This window comes from Macrobrachium nipponense, chromosome 21, assembly GCF_015104395.2.
Source record: "Macrobrachium nipponense isolate FS-2020 chromosome 21, ASM1510439v2, whole genome shotgun sequence".
In the NCBI taxonomy this organism is placed as follows: domain Eukaryota; kingdom Metazoa; phylum Arthropoda; class Malacostraca; order Decapoda; family Palaemonidae; genus Macrobrachium; species Macrobrachium nipponense.
This window is the reverse complement of record NC_087212.1, coordinates 20,345,723-20,366,388: the sequence shown is the minus strand read 5'-3', so window position 1 is coordinate 20,366,388 and position 20,666 is coordinate 20,345,723. Positions and strand designations below refer to the sequence as shown.

Below are 20,666 nucleotides of genomic sequence, written 5' to 3'. Positions count from 1 at the left end.
CGACCAGGGAGGCTTCCAAGGTTGGGCGAACACCAGTCTGTTCACAAAAGACTCAGATTCCACCCACCAAGAAGTGAGTCTTCCTATTGTAAAAGGACCGAAGGTTTGTATGCCGTGTCGGAACAAATGACAATTTGTCCAAAATTGCATTTTTCCTAACTATACAAACCTGAGGTCCTTTTACACATAGCCCCACCTCATGCCACCCCTCACTCTGCAGTTTTTTGCTTGGGCCAAAAGCAAAAGTGATTTGTTTACCTCCCAGTCGCGCGCGCGCGCCTGTCGGACAAGCAGTTAACTACCGAACCCCTTGTTCGAAAGCTTACGACCTATCCAGCTGCCGCTAGTACCTTCCTATTGTAAAAGGACCTCAGGTTTGTATAGTTAGGAAAAATGCAATTTTGGACAAATTGTCATATTAAGGGAATAAAGCTTTGCACATCATAAACAGTGTACTATACCTAGTTGTCTGCAGCTCGTAACTGTGTTTTTGGAGTGAGTGCTTAGGAACCAGGAACAGCAACGTGGTTCAAGTGCAATTTGGAGTGAATTAAGACCAAAATGTGTATAATTACAATCAAATAAGCACTGTGGAGTTTCAGTTGTGATGGCAGTAAGGATAAAACCACCGATTACAAGGTAAAAATGAATTTCAGTTCAAACTATGACCGGTAATAAAAAGTTTCATACTTTCACTATACTCTGTTTTTTTCCATCTGTCCATTCGCCTGTGGTGTTTTTGTATGGTAACACTGCGTCCCGGGTTTTAAATAGTTACGGTATGTGTAAGTTTTAGGTAAATAAAAGGATATCTGGATGTACATTTGCAACTGAAAAGTGTTTTAATAATTTACTGTATGCGAAGTACACCGTTAATATTCGAAATAGGATATTATTATTATTGTTAATGTCAGCTGAATGTAACTATCTAAAGCCTGGGACGCAGTGTTACCATACAAAAACACCACAGGCGGATGGACAGATGAAAAAAAACAGAGTATAGTATAGGCAATAAAATGTTGTTTTATTCTGCTGATTACAGCTGCAATCCTGAGTAAGATCAATAAACGTTGGATATATACGCTAACATTGTTCAAATGAGTTCTGGGAAGGCTGGGAAGGATGGTGGCTTGACTGTGGTTAGAACAGCCAGCCATGCGATTGCCGCCATATTGGATTTTAAAACTGCCTTGAAAACATATTTTACGAAGAGCTCACATGCTTATTTTAGTTTGTATTGGGCTTTCATATATCACATTATGTTGACAAAACTCCAATCTTTTGAATGGTTTGCTTAAAGTTGTAATTGTATTCTTGTTTCACCAATTAAATATCGAGTGAATAAGGCCTGGCCACGCGATGACGATGGATCATCTGCGGTTGTTTACCCTACGCTGAATTTCTTTAGTTTCTTGCCAAAGACATGAACCGTTTATTTTCTGACTGCTTCAGGGGCCTATGTTCCTGGAGGGGTTTTAGGGGCCCACCAGACATACGCCTGCATCGTTGAGGGAGGATCTAGGGGTCTGGTGAGGTTCTTCCTTGGGAGAGTTGATTGGGACGACATACCTGTCTTTTGAAGGGCTCGAGGGGACTTTCCCCAGAGACTAGGACACTCCTGAGATTCAGAGGACTTTCGCAGAGATTGTAGCGCTGATACATCAGCATAACAATTTTGGGGAAGCTACTATGGCCTCCTCTAGTGGAGAATGCTCCTCTCGCCTTGAAGCCTTTTGGGGACCCAAGAGAGAACCCAAGGTCTCGATGGGGCTGCCGTGGTCTTGTGCATTTGGTTGAAGTTATATAGGACTAGGTGAATGGCCTTGGTCTCCAGGCAAGAAAATTCTCTTAGGTCCAAGGTCCAATTATTCGGAGAAGCTGCTTCCCCCTCCTCTACCTTGCCAGAGGCACTTCTACACACCCTCAGACAGGCCTTTACCGACGAAACAGGTAGACCTGGACCTGGATCACCTGGGCCCAGGTTTGTTGCTGCAGTAGCTGATGAGTGAGAGAGTATTTCTCTCTCTCTCAGCAGGAAGCAGAGACATTGGAGGCTACCATGATGGCAGCTCTTCAGGCAGTCCTGGCTAGAACAGGAGACTGCCATCTTCAATGGCGGAATTCCACCCTACGCTGAAAGTAATTCCTAATGTAAAGGACCTAGTGTTTATATAGTTAGGAAAAATACAATTTACTTTAAAAAATTTTGATTTTATATATACTTAGTACAGGCAGTCCCTGGCTTACGACGGGTTCAACTTATGACGTTCGAAGGTTACAACGGTTTTTAATTATATTCATCAGAAATTATTTCCAGGTTTACAACACATGTTCCAGGATTATGGCGCTTGCGACACCCATCTGATGGCAGAAATATGACTCCAAAAATGCAAAATAATCAATAATTGAAGGTTTTTTTTGCTGAAAAATGCAATAAAGATGCAGTTTACATTGTTTTTAATACAGCCAAAGCATTAAAAGTGAGATTTTTTTAGGATTTTTTACGATTTTCTGGTTTACGACAATTTTTGGTTTACGACGCTTCTCAAGAACGGAACCCCCTTCGTAAGCCAGGGACTGCCTGTAATTACATGATCCTCTTCCTCTCTGATGGACTTTATGCATAAAACGGAATGAGGGGATTAGCTAAGTTGTTCCTAATACGTATTGCCCTTAGGGGGCAACATTATGTATATGCATACACTGAACAATAGTTGCGTTACCCGCAAAATTTGAATTTAGGCTGTCGTATGTGAGAAAACTATAAGCTATGTAATTGTGTAAGTATATACAAAACCTTATTTTATTATAAAAATGTCATATTCATGGCCAGAGTGAGGTGGAAAGTTAACATTACAAATGAGGAAGATTCAGAAAGATGTAGGCAGTCCCCGGGTTACGACGGGGGTTCCGTTCTTGAGACGCGTCGTAAGCCGGAACATAAAAAAAAATCCTTAAAAACCTTACTTTTAATGCTTTGGGTGCATTGAAAACTATGTAAACTGCATTCTTATTGCATTTTTCATAAAAAAAACCTTCAAATATTGATTATTTTGCATTTTTGGTGTCATATTTCTTCTGCCAGATGAGTGTTGTAGGCGTCGTAACCCTGGAAATAATGTCTGATTAATAAAATTGAGAAGCGCCTTCGGAACGTCGTAACCCGAACCCGTCGTAACCCGGGGACTGCCTGTATATGTACTTTGGTGTGAACATGATGGGAATGCATGAGGAGCAGTAAAGTCAAGAGGAATGTTAGGAAAATCATAGAGATGTGTCATAAAGGAAGACCTAGACTAGACAGAAATTTAGGAAGAAAGTTCACAAGCTAGAAGAGAGTGGAGAGAACTCATTTCATTTCTAACTTTGTCAAGAAATTTTGATGCAAAAGCAATGAAGATCATGAGGTATTGTTACGAGCTTGCTTTAGTGTCTCAGCTGTTTTAATGATAAAATTATCGCTATTATGTACAGGCAGTCCCCGGGTTACGACGGTCTCGGCTTACGACGTTCCGAGGTTACGACGCTTTTCCATTAGTATATTCATTACACATTATTTCCAGGGTTACGACGCCTACAATGCTCATCTGGCAGATGAAATGTGACACCAAAAATGCAAAATAATTAATATTTGAAGGTTTTTTTGATGAAAAATACCATAAGAATGCATTTTGTACATGAACTTTCCTGTCAGACATATACTTAGCTTACGTCTCTGACGTCACGACAGAATTCAAAACTCGCGGCTAACGCGACAGGTAGGTCAGGTGATCTACCTTACCCGCCGCTGGGAGGCGGGTGTAAGAACCATCATACCTTTCTTGCCAGATTTTTTCTGTCGTCGGTGTCGACCACACCTGTTGTCGGTACCTCTTGACAGTTGGATTCTTTTCTCGTTTTCGCCCTGGATTGTTTCTACGGACTTTTGGTGAAGTACCCGATCTTTTGGCCTGGCTTTCGCGATTTGTGGACAGTTATTGGACTTTTCTTTGGATTTTTCTTGGATTCATGATGTCTGATGTTGATACTAAGAAAACTGCTATGTTTAGAGTTTGTTGTATGATGATTGTAAGGTGAGGCTACCGAAAGCCTCGGTAGACCCCTCACACGGTATGTTTGAAGTGTAGAGGGAATGAATGCACCTTTAATAACCCTTGTAATGAATGTGAAAAGCTGAATGAGGATGAATGGAAGTCTTTGTCTTCCTACTTGAGGAAGCTTGAAAAGGATAAAGTTAGGAAAGCTTCTTCCAGGAGCAGTAGTAGATCTCGTATTAGCGAGTTGGATGTAGATAATCCTATTTAGAAGTATGATTCCTTTGTCAGTTTTCAGCTCCTGCTCCCTGCACCGAAGCCGAAGATACGCCTTCGGAAGTGGCCTCAATGAAAGCCACCATTCGCAGTATGGAGAGGAAAATCAAGCAACTAGAAGGTAAGAGTGATTCCAATAGTGATTTGTGCAGTGAACCAGTGCAGTGGAGGGTGCGTCTGATCGGCGCCCTAATGCTTCCAGGCTAGACCTCTTCCAGACTCCCAGTCCCAGTGGAGGAGGAAAGTCGAAAGCCGCAGGAAGGTTAGGGAGCATCCCCAACGGTCAGGCGTCCCCTCGGTAGTTCCTGTTGATCGTTCCCAGGCTACCTTGGATCACTCCAAGAGAGAAATTTTGCGCCAGTGTTCTCTCGTCGCCTTCGCCTTCTCCTAAAAGAGGATGGAGCTCTTCGGAAGCCTCGCGCCCTTCGAAGAGAGCCAATGGAATGCTCCCTGCGCCCGCCCTTCCAGCCCTGAAGTTTTTTCGGAAGAGCCTGAGGTGGAAGCGAAGAAGCGAAAGAGATCTCAGGAGTATCGTTCACTTAGCGGAGATCGAGCCTCTTCTCCTGTTCACGAGTTGGTGAGTTTCTCCTGCAAGGGTGTTGGCTAACCTTCAGGCGCAGATTTCGGCTCTGGCTGGCTCTCTTTACGGGTCTTCTCGGCGCAGGAAGGACGTCTCGCTTCCTGTAAAGAAGTCCAAGCTCCCCTCTCCTGACTCTCGCTTTTCGACGGAAGAGGCGCGCTCAACTGTTCGTTCGGATTCTCGCAGGAGGCTCTCTGCTTCGGACAAGATCAAATCTGCGTATAAGCGACATTCGCCTGACAGACAAGTTTCTCCTTCAGACAAGGAGCAAACTGCGCGTAGGAGATCCTCACCCTACAGACGCTCTTCTCGAGAGGATCGCTCCCCTTGACTGGGCGCCAAGAGCCTAGTAGGCACTACTCACCTCGTAGCCGCTCCTCGTCTCGCCTCCACTCTCCGGCTGACAAGCGCCCTAAATCGGACAGGCGCTTTTCGCTGGACAGGCGTCAAGAGCTGTTAGGCGGCGTTTCCGCCTGGCAGGCGCTCTTCTCCTGACTTTTACTCGCCTCGAGTCAGGCGCCGAGAGCCTAGCAGGCCGCTCCCCCCCTGGTAGGCGCTCATCCTGTAGGCGCTCGTCGCCAGAGATTCTCTCGCCTCGGTTCAGGCGCCAAGAGCCTGGTAGGCGCTTTTCGTATGACAGGCGCAGTTCGCCTGGTAGCCGCTCTCCTTTGGATAGGCGCCAAGAGCCTGATAGAATTTCTTCTTCATACAGGCGCTCTGCACCTGACTGCCGCCTGACTCCTATTAGGCTTCAAGGATCATGGGAAACACGCACTCCTCCAGACAAGAAGGATGTTGCAAGTAGACACTTGCTGAAGCATTGTCTCCAAGACGTATACGTCTATCTGCCTCTAGAGACTCCTTTAAGAATAGTCGCGCCTCTAAGGATCAGGAAGGCTCTTCGGCTCAGGAGGAACAGGACCCCTCAGAAGAAGAAGGAACAAAAGACGCCTCAGTTTCCTCCTATAAGAAACTTACAGAGTTACTCCTGCAAGAGTTTGGAGATATTCTTTCTCCTGTGGCTCCCCCTTCTCCTCTTTCGTTATTCTCCACTTCGAAGACGTCGAAGGTTTCGTCTTGTGTTAGGATGAAACCTACTGTTTCCATGAAGAAGGCGCTGAGAGGTTTTGGAGAATGGCTCCTTTCGAAGGAAGAGAAAGGGAAGACGGTTTTTTCTTTCCCTCCGTCTAAACTGACCGGCAGATTGGGATTCTGGTACGAATCGGGAGAACCTTTAGGCCTCGCTCTCCCTTCGTCTGCGGACTCGGACTTCTCTTCATTAGTGGATGCTGCTCGTCGTTCGCCCTCTTGTCCGCCAAGACTACGTGGGGAATGAACGAACTTGACCACTTACTGAAGGGAATGTTCCGAGTCCTGGAAGTTTTCAAACTTCCTTGATTGGTCTTTAGGTGTGCTGGCTAATAAGACCAAGACCCCAGATGCTCTGTCTCCTGAAGATCTTAACTGTGTACTCACTTGCATGGATAAAGCAGTGAGAGACGGATCGAGTGAAGTCTCCTCACTGTTTGGAGCTGGAGTGCTTAAGAAACGGTCGGTCTACTGTTCGTTTCTCACGAAGGCAGTGTCTCATGCACAAAGGGCATCGCTCTTGTATGCTCAACTCTCTCCTCTTCTGTTCCCCAAGGAAAATTATCCAAGATGTATCGAGTGCCCTTTCAGCTAAGGCTACTCAGGACATGTTAGCCCAGGCGGCCAGGAAACCTCGCTCTGTCTTCCAACCCAAGACCAAGAAAGAGACTCCTCTGAGACAGGAGCCCTTTCGAGGAGGACCCGCTGTCAGAGGTTCTGCAACCAGAGGGACTAGATCTTTTAAGAGAGGTAAAACCTTCTCGAAGTCAGTCAGAGGGAAGAAATAGCGGTCAAGGACTCCAGACATCAGTGGGTGCCAGACTACTGAAAATTTGCCGACCGTCTGGGCCCACAAAGGGGCGGACAATTGGTCCCTATCGATTGTCAGAAAAGGATACCTCATTCCCTTCTCGTCAAGACCACCATTGACGACAACTCCGAGGGAGTTGGTAGCCAAGTACAAGGACCCCATCATGAATCAAGCCCTTTCTCTAGCAGTAGATCTCATGCTAGAGAAGGAGGCTATAGAACTAGTGAAAGATCCCCGCTCTGCGGGCTTTTACAACAGACTGTTCCTAGTTCCGAAGAACTCAGGAGGATGGAGACCGGTCCGTTGGATGTAAGCGCCCTGAACGTCTTTGTGGAAAAGAGGAAGTTCGCCATGGAGACAACTTCATCAGTGTTAGCGGCTTCTTCGTCCAGGGGACTGGATGGTCTATAGACCTTCAGGACGCTTACTTTCATGTGCCGATCCATCCTTCTTCACGGAAGTATCTACGATTCATGATGGGAGGAAACATCTTCCAATTCAAGGCCTTGTGCTTCGGCCTATCAACTGCACCCCAAGTTTTCACGGGGTTGATGAAGAACGTGGCGCAGTGGCTACATTTGGAGGGAGTGAGGGTGTCGCTTTATCTCGACGACTGGCTAATCAGAGCAGAGTCTCAAGAAAGATGTCTGGAGGACCTTCAAAGACCCTTACATTGGCAAGTTCGCTGGGACTTCTGGTGAACTTCCAGAAGTCTCAATAATCCCCAGTCAAGAGAGGATCTATCTGGGGATTCGGATAGCTTCTCTGGCTTTTCGGGCTTTTCCGTCGCCAGAGAGGATAGCTCGTTGCTACGAGAAAATAACGACCTTCCTAGAGAAAGATGCATGCACAGCGAGGGAGTGGATGAGTCTGCTGGGGACACTCTCCTCGCTGGAGCAATTCGTTTCTCTAGGAAGGTTGCATCTCAGGCCTCTACAGTTCTTCCTATACCAGAACTGGAGGCGTCTCTCCCTAGATCTGGAGTTCTCCTTCAAGATCTCAAGAGGAATCAAGAGAGACCTTCGGTGGTGGAACGACCCACTTCGATTTGTGGAAGGAATGTCTCTCTACATGCCGAACCCCAGCCATGTGTTGTTTTCCGACGCATCGGAGGCAGGTTGGGGAGCGACACTCGGGACAAGAGAAGGGTCAGGCACCTGGAAGGGGGATCAGGTGTCCTGGCACATCAACAAGAAAGAGTTGATGGCAGTCTGGATGGCATTGAAAGCCTTCGAACCCCACGTCCGGAATGCAGTAGTGCAGGTCAATTCGGACAACACAACAGCCTTGGCGTACATCAAGAAACAGGGGGGGACGCACTCCTTCTCCCTGTACGAAACAGCAAGGGATCTTCTGCTGTGGTCTCAAACGAGGAAAATCAGTCTTCTCACCAGAATTCGTACAGGGAGAAAGGAACGTCAGGGCCGATCTCCTGAGCAGGAAGAATCAACTCCTGCCTTCCGAGTGGACCCTCCACTCAGAAGTATGCCAAGACCTGTGGAGAAGATGGGGCAGACCTCACATCGATCTCTTTGCAACAGCAAAGAACGCAAGAATCGAACTTTATTGCTCCCCGATCTCAGACCCAGGAGCAGTTTCAGTGGATGCGTTTCTCCTAGATTGGACAGGGTTAGACGTCTACGCCTTTCCCCCCTTCAAAGTACTAGGACAAACCCTCAAGAAATTTGCTATCTCGGAGAGGACAAGAATGACGCTAGTAGCTCCGTTCTGGCCCACCCAAGATTGGTTCACAGAGGTACTGGAATGGTTGGTGGACTTTCCAAGAGCACTTCCACAAAGACAAGATTTGCTCAAACAACCCCACTTCGACAGGTATCACAGAAACCTCCCCGCTCTCAATCTGACTGGCTTTCGACTGTCAAAAGTCTTGTCAGAGCGAAGGGGTTTTCGACAAAAGCTGCTAAGGCTATCGCCTCAGCTAGAAGACCTTCGACCCTTAAAGTCTACCAGTCGAAGTGGGACGTCTTTCGCCGTTGGTGCAGGAACAAGAAGTTTTCCTCTTCCAGTACCTCTGTGACTCAGATAGCAGATTTCCTAGTTTTCCTCAGAGAAAAATGCGGTTTGGCAGTATCTACTATCAAAGGATACCGTAGCATGCTGGCTGCGGTGTTCAGACATAGGAATTTAGATCTTTCGAATGACAAAGATCTTCATGACCTATTAAGATCTTTTGAATCTTCCAAGAAAACTTCGAACGAAGTTCCAAGTTGGAATCTGGATGTGGTTCTTCGCTTCCTGAGGTCCGCTAGGTTTGAACCACCACATTTAGCCTCCTTCAAAGATCTCACGAGGAAAGCTCTCTTTCTCATGGCTTTAGCATCTGCTAAAAGGGTTAGTGAGATTCATGCCCTAGAAGGAAGGGTAGGTTTCAAAGGAGATTCCGTGGTTTGTTCCTTCCTTCCTTCGTTTTTAGCAAAAAATGAGAACCCCTCAAATCCTTGGCCAAGGAGCTTTGAGGTTCGTGGTTTGTCTGCCCTAGTAGGGGAGGAACCTGAAAGAACGCTTTGCCCTGTTAGGAGTTTAAAATACTACCTTCAGAAGAAGAAAACCCTTAAGGGCATTGAGGACAGACTATGGTGCTCTGTAAAGGACCCCAGCAGACCATTGTCGAAAAATGCGCTGTCTTTCTTCATTAGAAGTGTTGTGAAAGAAGCACATAGATCTTGTGATGAAGAACATTTCAAGCTCTTAAAAGTCAAGGCTCATGAAGTGAGAGCAATAGCAACTTCCTTGGCCTTTAAGAAGAATATGTCTCTTCAGAATCTGATGAAAACTACATTCTGGAGATGTAATTCAGTATTCGCCAACCACTACCTAAAAGACGTCAGTATTACGTATGACGAGTGCTTCGCGTTAGGCCCGTACGTATCGGCGGATTCGGTGCTGGGGCAGGGAGCGTGGAACATATCCTTAGTAGTTTTTTTCCCCTTGTTTTTTTTTTTGGTAATTGAGTTCATATGGTTGTATGAAAAATGATGCAGGTAGGCATCTTTTTTCGTTTCGTAATGCTAATAACATTAGTTTGGTTAGGTGATCGGATTTGGTTTGAAGCTCCCTGCGTTGGTAGTGGACAGGTTCTGTCATAGAAGAGGGCGAACCCCCATTGACATGATCCGACTTGGATTCTACTAAGTAAGCGGATATCAAGTCCCATTAGTAGACCCAAAGAGTCTTTTCAGCTGTAGGTCACGCCCTCGCTGTAGCTCTTATGGCTATGCAGACTAATAGACAGTATCTATGAAGTCTTCAGCCTAAACAGGTAAGAACCAAGGTTATGTTTATCCTACAACAGGTGTTGTTTACCTTTTCTTTGTTATTTTCTGTCTTGTACCCTCCACCAAGGGTGTCAATCAGCTAAGTATATGTCTGACAGGAAAGTTCATGTACAAAAATGATATTGTTATTTTACAATAAAGTTTTGTACATACTTACCTGGCAGACATATACTTAGCTTACGTCTCTGACGTCACGACAGAATTCAAAACTCGCGGCTAACGCGACAGGTAGGTCAGGTGATCTACCTTACCCGCCGCTGGGAGGCGGGTGTAAGAACCATCATACCTTTCTTGCCAGATTTTTTCTCTCTTATACCTGTCTCCTGAGGGGAGGCTGGGCGGGCCATCAATCGTATATGTCTGCCAGGTAAGTATGTACAAAACTTTATTGTAAAATAACAATATCATGTTTACATAGTTTTCAATGCACCCAAAGCATTAAAAGTAAGGTTTTCTTAAGATTTTTTACGATGTTCCGGCTTACGACGATTTTCGAGTTACGACGCGTCTCAAGAACGAACCCCTGTCGTAACCCGGGGACTCCCTGTATTTAATTTTCATTGAAGAGATGACTTCTGATAATTTATAATCATTCATTCATTCGCCTGATTGGTTTATACTTTGTTTCAGATGAATCGATGCTGTGGTGTGGAGAACTGGACCTTTTGACCAGGATGGAGTGTCAGCAGGTGCTCTACTTACTTTTAGGATTTTCGCTTTTTGTATCTGTAATTTATTGGTCAACACCACTTCATGCACATAGCATATTATCCAAAACCAAAATAGAGGTTAGTGTCTAAAGCAGTTATGTATTGTGTAGGTAGAATTTCTTTCTCCTTGTTTTCTTTTTAATTTCTGACTCTGCTGGTTTGGCTGATTTTCCTTTGCGTTTAGTTTACAGAAGGTTTTTGACTCCCCTTTTTGTCATAATTTTAGAAGAACCATTTTTTCCTGGTGTCAAAGATGCTCCGATTTAAAGACAAATCCTAATTTTGACTAGTAGAATTTTTAATAAAAAAATCAACATAGAACTAAGGCCACACCATTTTCATAAGTTGATGACTGTTTTGGTTGGTGCACTGCATGCATTCAACTGTCTCAATGCATTGACATATAGTAACACGATCCAGCTTGTATAGCATTTGATTATTATAGTTGTTTTAGTTAATTTATTTTAAGAATACATACTATAGTACTTTGTTTTTCATGTTCATTAATTAAAATGTTCAATAGAATTCTGAACTAGGCACACCAGTGAACTGAAGAACATTTTTAGTTCACTTAACTGTACGTATTTTTCAAATAATTTTTCTTATAAGTAACTTACCAAGTTAGTGTATAGCTATATTTTTAAAATACTTCTTCATATAAGTAACTTACCAAGTAATTGCATAGATAATAGTATGCTTTTCCATTCGTTCGGCAGCTAAAATTTAATGGTTGCAGTAGCGATTCTATGTATTGTTTTTTTTTTTGTAGGAGACTACCCCACCCACTATCGGGGAACAGTAGGTACAACAAAACAGGGAGCTCACTTCTTTTCTTCCGGCTTTCATCGCGGCATCAATGTTTTTGGCAGCTTTGTTTGGATTATTTTGTTGCTTTTTCTTAAGATTTGATGATGTACTCATTGTTCTAGTACTTATCAGCTGAGTTCATTTACTTTAGGGGACCCTTGTATTATTGATAATGTCGGATTCAAGTTCCTCTAGCATTAGATATTGTAGGGATGGTTGCAAGACCTGCATGACTAAGGTGACCTATAATAGTCATACAATCTATGCTAAATGTAGAGGGCAAGAGTGCTCAAAAGATCTTACTTGCAAGGAATGTAAAGGATGGGATAAAAAGAAATGAAAAATTTTGAAATCCTTTTTGGAGAAATTAGACAGAGATAGAAGGAGGAAGGCAGCTGTTAGGCTGAGAGTAGGGCTCAAAGTTTAGAACCAATCACTATTCTTTCTGTTGATGACTGTAACATTCCTCATTTCCCTGCTTTAGCCTCATCCCCCATCTTTAGTCCTCCTAATGTTTTACCATCAACTCCTGTACCCAGCTCCCATGCTTCTGAACCTGATGCCATTGCCAGCCTTGAGAGTAAGTTTGACTGCAAATTTGACTGTGTGGTCAACAGTGTCCTAAGTTAGGTGAGTCCCCTAAGGTCCTAATGGGTCAAGTGCATAGTGTTGTGCAAGTGCCATTGCCAGTGCCAGTGGAGGAGGTGGCTGTCCGTCCTGTTGATTCTTCCAGACGAAGGTCCCTGTCACACACCCCTGAACCGGGAGGATACATACCTGAGGTCCCAAGGAGGTTGGGGGGATTGCCCATGGACAGTCGCCCCCTCGTCTGATTCTGTAGCTTGTATGTCAGACAGCCTTTGGAAAGACATGTCAGTGCTCATCAGTTGTCTTCGGACTCCAATCTCTCCAGCTTTAACAAGATGCATTTTTTTTTTTAGTTTTCTGAGATGAATCTTGTCCTCTTAAGAGATGTCATGGCAGTGAGATTTCTCCCATTCTCTCGAAGTGGACTAGAGAGCCATTGCTCAGCCTACAGTCAGGTTGCAGTACATGGCACAGCCCAGGCTACATTTCGCCTTGAGCGCTCTCATCCAGAATACCAGATTTGGCACCCAAGCGCCACTCTGATAGGAAACGGTCTTCATCTTCATCAGGCACCCACATGAGTACCAAGTGTATTCTCCTGAGTGTCACTCATGTTTTCTGCCTCTGAATACCTAACACCAACTCCTGAGCGCCAGGTAGCATCCAGCCTGAATTGAGCACCAATCTTCTTTGCCTGCACCCGTCATAGAGGATCCATTTATTGCTCATATGTATTAAGCAACAACTAGCAGAAGTTCTTGGCCTGCACCATAAGACTCCTTAAGTACCGAAGCCATCCTGAAATGTATCATTGTCACCGGATCTGCCGCGGGGGAGGAGGTAGTTCAAGAACCAACTCCTTTGGCACATTCTACTCTTTTGAGGTATTTCTAAGCAACTTTCCTGTTGCATTTCCAGCCAGCTTCTCCAGTTTCACCTGCTTCTACCTTGTCTTCCCAAGATGGTTCTTCCTTCCTCTGCAAGGAAAGCCTTTAAGGAAGTAGGCAGTCCTTGGTTATTGGCAATCCAGTTTTATGGCACTTGTCTAGCCATGATGATATTCTGGCACTGATCCTCTGTTATCAACACTGATAACTGGGATCAATGCTATTATCGCTGATTTTTGGTTATCATCATGCCGTCGGGAACGGATCCACCTCAGATAAACATAATTTGTTTTGGCTTCTCCATGGCCCCTCAGGTGTTTACACAAGTTCTAGCACCTCTTGCGAAGTGGTTATACCTTCTAGTCATCAGTGTACGCATGCTTGTGCCTGGATGATTGGCTTCTCCATTCATCGTCGCAGGAACAGTGGGTGAAGGATCATCAGAAAACCCTTCTTGCACAGGAAGGGCTATTGAAAAACCTGAAAAAAGATAACCTCTGAGTTTTTGGGTTTTTCCCATACCCAAGAAAATAGTCCTACCTTCAGTCAGTACACAATCTTCTTCCACTTCCTTCGTGTTCGGCAAATAGGTGGCTAAGCCTACTGGGAAGGCTCTCATTGCTTAATTTATTGATGCAGGATGCAGACTGCATAATGATTAATTAGTTAGCACAGTATCTTAGGTGTTGTGTCAGCCTGATTTCTCAAGTAGGTCAATGTCATTGAATTGCTCGTTATTGCATTTGTGACCTGTGTTGTCAAGAGTGGTGCAAATCATGAAGGCTTAAATAGATAGCCTTTAACATAGGCAGGTTGATATGTTGCCTCTTGCCGTGCTATTTACCATTTCCTATAGCTTGCATATCTAGAGGGTGTGTTCCCCAACTATGACTGAGTGCATCTGTGAGCATCAATATCTCCATAGAGGAGAGGAACTAGTGAAATGCCTATTAATAGGTGATGAGGGTCCTGCCACCATTGAAGATCCTTCAGATCTTTGTCTAAGACCAGTATTGTCCAGTAGACACTTCTGACCATGATCTTGTAAGTTGATATTGAAGGGACCTTAATCTGAAGCAGCTGTGAATGAACCACTTTCTACAGCAGCAGAAATGGCCTCAACTCGGCTGAAGGAGTTCGAATGTACTGAAACTATTGAATGAAAAAGGACAATCCCTTTATCCTGTCTCCTGTTGGTCTGCTGGTGTTGATGTTCTTACCCAGATTTGTAGCTTTCATTTGGTATGGTTTCCCGGATGCTGACAAACTTGACAAAAGAGGGTTAGATGCCAGGTACCTCGGAAGTCTTATGCCATTCCAGTGGCTCATGCTGCTCTTGGTGCCAAGGTCTAAGTAAAGACATGCTGGTTGAACTTGCCAGGCCCAAAAATCCTTGTCTGGAAATAAAATCTGGAAATAAAGTTAAGAGTATGCTCATAAGGGATTGCTATACAGATTCAACCATCAGCATCCAGAAGAGGGTATGTACTACATAAAAAAAGTCATTGAGTGCAATGAGGTTGTTCAAAGTAGGCCATCTTACCATAGAAGAAAAGGTGAATGTTGCTTCTTCACTGAAGTTAGCCTATTGGGTTGATGGATGGGAATACCTAGGTGCTTTTCTTTTGTGAAGACAACCATGGCTTTTAAGTCCTGGATGCTGACTGTTGCCTGGACAAAGATGTAATACTGCTGTCTTGGAGATTTCTGTCAGAGAATATGACTGGTGAGGGGGTGAATGAAATTGAAGCCTGCTTTGTTGTTACCTCTGTAGCAGAAGGAAAGTGATCTGCCAATGATGAATATCTCTATATAAGGTAGAATATCCAGGGTCTGATCTGGCAGAAAAAAAAAACATGTTGGCTGGCCCTCAGGCTATTATGTCACTTTTTTCAACCTCTTCTCTCCATGCGCAGTCTGACATCCATTACAGTGATTGGCATTACAGTGGCTAGGTAAAAAAAAATATGGCTTGCTAAGCCATTTCATACAGTCACTGTAGAACTCTGCAGCTGACATATCCTTCTTTGGGTTCTATTGTTTTTGGAACCTGAATGTGTTGTGTATTCAGTTGAGGACATCTTAGAAGGTTGCATCCTGCAGGACCATGGTACTTCACACAGGGCTGTGTGTAAGATTTCACCTTTGGATTACTGGAATTCATTAATAAGCAGTCATAGTTTTTTCTATCTAGGTAATTAAATAGAGATATTTTGTACAAATCTGTCATGGTGTGCTGTAAGACTATCAGTTGTTGTGAGTTTCCATCAAAACAACACTTAGTCCTTAAGCATACTATGACAGTTTTGCACAAAACCTCACTTACTACAGGCAGTCCCCAGTTATCAGTGGACTTGGTTATCGGCGATCTGGTTTTATGGCGCTTGTCTAGCACCATAAAATTGGCAATTTGTGGTGCCATAACAGGCAGAGTTCCAGTTATCATTGCCTTATGGCGCCATAAGGGTTCTTATGGTGCTCCGTAAGGGTGCTTATGGCGCTGATAACAGGTTATCGGAGCCATAAATCGCAGAGTTTGGTTAATGGCGGTTTTTGCTTATTGGCACACCCCCTGGGGAACGGAACCCCTGCCGATAACTGGGGACTGCCTGTACATGTCTCTGCTACTCATTTGCCTTGAGAGAAAAAATCATGAGAGCTTAGGGATGAGCTCCTGTACTCACAAGGGGAAATCATACACACAGCCCTGTATGAAGTTCATGGTCCTGCATGGATATGCAACATCTTCAGGTTCCAAACACAATAGGAACCAAAGGAAGATATGTCAGATACAAAACTTTACACTGACTGTACAAGATGGCTCACCAAGCCATATGTTTTACCCACCTGCTCTAGCTCACATGCCAATGACAGCAGCTGTTGAACATAAGTTGAACTAGTTTCCAAAAATTCATTGTTTATCCAAACTGATACATACATAAATTGATACATACATATTTTATTTCAAACTACGTATGGAATATGTAAAATATTTGTACGTTTGAAATAATTGCAATTAAATATTGGTTTGTGGTTTTAGTATCAACAATGAAACTAATGAAAATGTTAAATATAGTGATTTGTGTGATATGTTAGTAGTATTTAGATTTGAAAACAGGAAGGTAAAATGGAAATTATATTTAAATGGCTACTTCTGATGTTTTATTTGTTTTTATTGAATTACTAATCCCACTTTTCATTATTTTCAGGCTGCAAAACCCAATTTTGTTTTCATCTTGACAGATGACCAGGATGTTACTCTTGATGGAATGTCTCACATGCCTAATGTTATCAATATGATAGGAAATTTAGGTGTTACAGTCCGTAATTCTTTTGTTGCTAGTCCCCTTTGCTGTCCTAGCAGGTAAGATGAAAGACAGTACAGTAGTTGTAGTAGTAGTACTAATAGTATCAGTTCCTATGATAATATTCAGGTAAGCAAATTAGGGAAAGAAGAGGATTTTCTTTGAATTACTTATATACTGTACTTGTATGAAATTTTATTTACTATAATATTTAATTTTGTTTTTGGGCTATGTATGAATGGGTGTGAACGAGAGTGTGACTGGCTTCTCCTCCTCCTTCATTCCACTCTCTTCCTATGGGCAGAGAGCTGTGGTCGTCACATGCTGGAAAGGGCGGTCGATGCAGGTAAGCTATATTACTGAGCTCCATTCTTTCCCTTTCATTAGGGTATAGAAGCATATATCCGTCTTTTCCCTAAGAAGGGGGGGAAATGGACACTAGCATGAGACAAACCCAATACTGTATATTTGTCATCTTTCTTCCGACTATAAGTTCTTGTTTGCTATTCATAACAGGCTACACTTGCCTCCCTCTTATGAATTGGTCCAGAGGTCTAACCATTGGTCTTGCAGTTTTCACACTCCGATCAATTGGACAGAGGCTAGGTTCCCCTCCTTGCTTTTACAACTAGGGTGGGAATCTTGATTGGACGAACACCAGTCTGTTCACATGACTCAGATTCCTCCCACCAATCAGTGAGTCTTCCTTATGCAAAGGACTAAGGGTTTGTAATACGTGTAGGAACAGATCACAATTTTTGAAAGTAAATTGTATTTTTCCTAACTACAAACCTGAGGTCCTTTATATATACAACTACTATCTGACTTACAACCTGCTCGACATACGACCACTCGTACTTACAACCTTACTTCAGACAGTTGACCATTGAGTTACTTGGCACTGCGCCATCTCATGAGAACTCTCATCACTCAGGCATGAGAACTCTCATCACTCAGGCAGCATCAGTTTGAGTTACCCTGCCCTATCTGCAGCATCATTTGGTATTAACTGTACTGTAGACTGAATTGCAAACCAATTTACGTAAGAATCGACTTCTGACATGCATGCAAGAACCTAACCCCATTGTAACTCAATGCCTGATTGTACGTAATATATACTATTACATAAATGATTAAAATGTATTAGTAGAAGTACATTATGGTAAAAAGATTGAAATAATGATTGTACTTTACATTACAGTACTAAGTAGGCACTTTTATATAGCAAAGGTTTGATAGTATACCCTACCCAGTATGTTGGCCACCTTCTAAGGTTCGACTTACATCCATTCTGACTTATAACCAGTGGGTCGGAACCAAACTTGGTTGTAAGTAGGATAGTACTTGTAGGCCCACCTCATGCCACCCCTCAATCTGTTCCTGGGCCTAAAGCAAAGTGGATGTTTACGCCCAGTTGGACGGGACTCATGACTATCGGAAAAGCAGTTACTGCCTACCTACCTTGTTGTTATTCTCTTATGACCGATTTCCAGTCTACACTGAAAGTAATTCCTTATGTAAAGGACCTCAGGTTTGCATAGTTAGGAAAAATACAATTTACTTTAAAAAACTGTGATTTTTATGATAAAACTAATAAAAAAAAAAAAGATATAAACATTTTTAGTGGGTTATTCTTGAGTTTTAACTAACAAAATAGGCAGTTTTAAACATTTTTATAGGGGTTTCAACTATTCTTGGATCCTAGCAATTTTGGGGGTATCTGGTATGAGTCCCTGCGAATACTGGGGCAACACTGTAAAGGTCAGTTGTTCGTCAAATTTCCCTTGGTACCTTGCCTGTTCGGATTAGTAAAAACACACAAAGAAAATAATTCTATGTAGCTTATTATATTAGTACTGTTGGCTCAGTATCATATAAACTTTTGAAATTTATTGCCAAGCTTTTGTCCTCGTTATTTGGAACAATCTCTGATTCTCACATATATAATTATCTAGATTTAGTTGTTAAACAAAATCACTTTGTGCCTCACTGATAGATTCGTTAGTTTTGATATGTATTTTTTCTCTTTACTAAAGTCCCTAAGGGGAATTTTATCAACAAATATTTGGTATGGCAATGGGCAACCCTTTATCACCACTCCTCTCAAACTCGTATATGGAATTATTTGAAAAATGCTATTTACCTAATACTGTTTATTTGGTATCATCACTATCTTGTGGTCTTTAAATGGAAAAATAAAGTCCACAGTAGTATAGTATATATGTAGTATTATTTTTGTGTTTGTTCAGGTTGAAGAGACCAACTGATCATGTTGGTGAAAGCTACCTGTATTTAGTAATATACGTACTGCATATATACTACTGTGGACTTTATTTTTACTATCATTTATATTCTTTTAAAGGGTTATAGATATGTTGATGATTTTTAGTTGTTTTGTGAGCTGGTATTGATGCAAATGATTTACTCATGAATTTGAATAACCAATTAGCATAACCAGTTAGCATCAATTAAGTTTACTTTTAGAATTAGAAAAAGATAATTGCTTCCTTTTCATAGATATTTTAAAACATAGAGAACCATTTCAATGCATATTCAGAATTTATAGAAAACCAACCAACAACTTAACTTATGCCCATTTTTATTAAGACCACCATCTTACTATCAAAATATACATTTTTTCTTCTAGTATGTTTTTATGAGCATTACGCATTTTCTGTCCCCAATATTTGGATCAATTAATTGAATACTACATAGGAAAATTAAGGTCTGATAGATTTATGTTACTCTTCACATATATTAGATTAATTTTTATCACATCACTGTGATTCATATACATACACTGAGCTACAAATGTTCTTTCATATCCAATTTGCTCTACCTCGGAATTCGTATATTTTCACATACAGTATGTTAACCGAAGGTGAATTTTTTAATTGATGATAATTTCGTCCTCTCGTGGGTTCAAACCAGCGCCCAGCGGACAGAAGAGAAATCAGGGCTTCAGTAACATTATCAAATTGGATATTAAATGAAATTTGTAGTGCGATATATATATTAGATATTTTCTATAATAAAGTCCACAGAAAGTTTTATAGTGAAAGTTACACAGAGAAAGAAACTTATTTTCACAGTTTGAACTCACAAAATCATTGATAAAATCTTTTAATGTTAACCCTATTTTTTCCTATAATAACACACTAAAGGAAAGGTAATAAAAAATGCCCCAAAGGAAAGGAATAACATAATGTATAAAATTCAATGTTTGGACTCCCCCCTCTTTATATATCGGCCAATCTAGCAAGGATTTAGAAGTAAGAATTAAATAGCATAAGTATTCTATCAAAACTGGGCAAACATTCAATGCAATATTCATTCATTTAGGTGAAAGCTTTCTCAGGAGAAATTGGATTGGCAGTTCAGTGATTGCTGGATCGAAAGAGTTCTTTTCACAAAATCATTTTAGAGTTCGCTATTATACAACTTACATAATTCCAATTGTAATTTAAACCGTAACTCAGGCTTGTACTATTATTTGGACCCTTGTATTAGTAAAATGTTTAAGAATGATCTTAAAGATAAAATCACTGGCTTAATTAGAAATTAGTTTCCTCACAATTAATTTCTATGTATCTGTATGTTTATAAATTTTTTGTGAAAATGTTCACTTTGCAAAATTTTTTATTGTTTACCAAAATGGGATTTATTGAATTGCACTTTTAAAACGTTTTTGGGGTCAGTCACCTCTGTGTGTATTTTCTTTTTAATTGTCTTTTACCTGCTGCTATGGGCTTAAACCTTTGTAAACCTCATAAGTTGTACCCCTATTTTGGGTAGGTTTACTAATTCTTCAGCTTTGTTGGATTTCAGGTACATACTTTCCTTTATTATCCCTATCTGTCATTTATATGAGCTTACTTTTTAAACTTAGTTTCACATTTATATCTGCTTAGTAAAGGATGAGAAGTCGAAAGCCTCAGAGCGTTACTCCATTTCACTTTCCTTCATGCATTTTTTCTTTAAGGGTAGCTAGGTATATCAGAAGAATTTGTGATAAATGTTGATGGCCATCAGTTAATTTGCATTGAGTTCTCTGCTGTTGTTTTTAGTCATAGAGAAAGCTACAAAAGTGTTTTGAACAAAAAAAAAGAGGACCCTTTTGAGTTGCTATATCCAAATGTCCTATTGTTAACAGCAGAATAAGAGGAAGACATTGTAAAAATGTTTGAAAGATGGGAGAATGAAGTTGAGATGAGTGGATTGAAAATCAACATAAGCAAAATGTAGCTTAAGGTGAATAGCAACAAAGCTAAAGGAAAAAGTAA

At 42.0% G+C, this 20,666-nt stretch overlaps 1 protein-coding gene across 1 annotated transcript in view; it reads left to right on the top strand.

Moving 5' to 3' along the window:
• The first annotated feature begins 10,720 nt into the window (after nt 1-10,720).
• The window catches only part of LOC135197825 (N-acetylglucosamine-6-sulfatase-like), a 34,386-nt gene continuing 24,440 nt past the window's right edge, over nt 10,721-20,666 (top strand). Inside the window, exons 1-2 of the mRNA XM_064224970.1 lie at nt 10,721-10,874; nt 16,288-16,442. Coding sequence (XP_064081040.1) covers nt 10,725-10,874; nt 16,288-16,442 — 305 coding nt within the window. The 5' untranslated portion in view covers nt 10,721-10,724. The remainder of the gene's footprint in view (nt 10,875-16,287; nt 16,443-20,666) is intronic.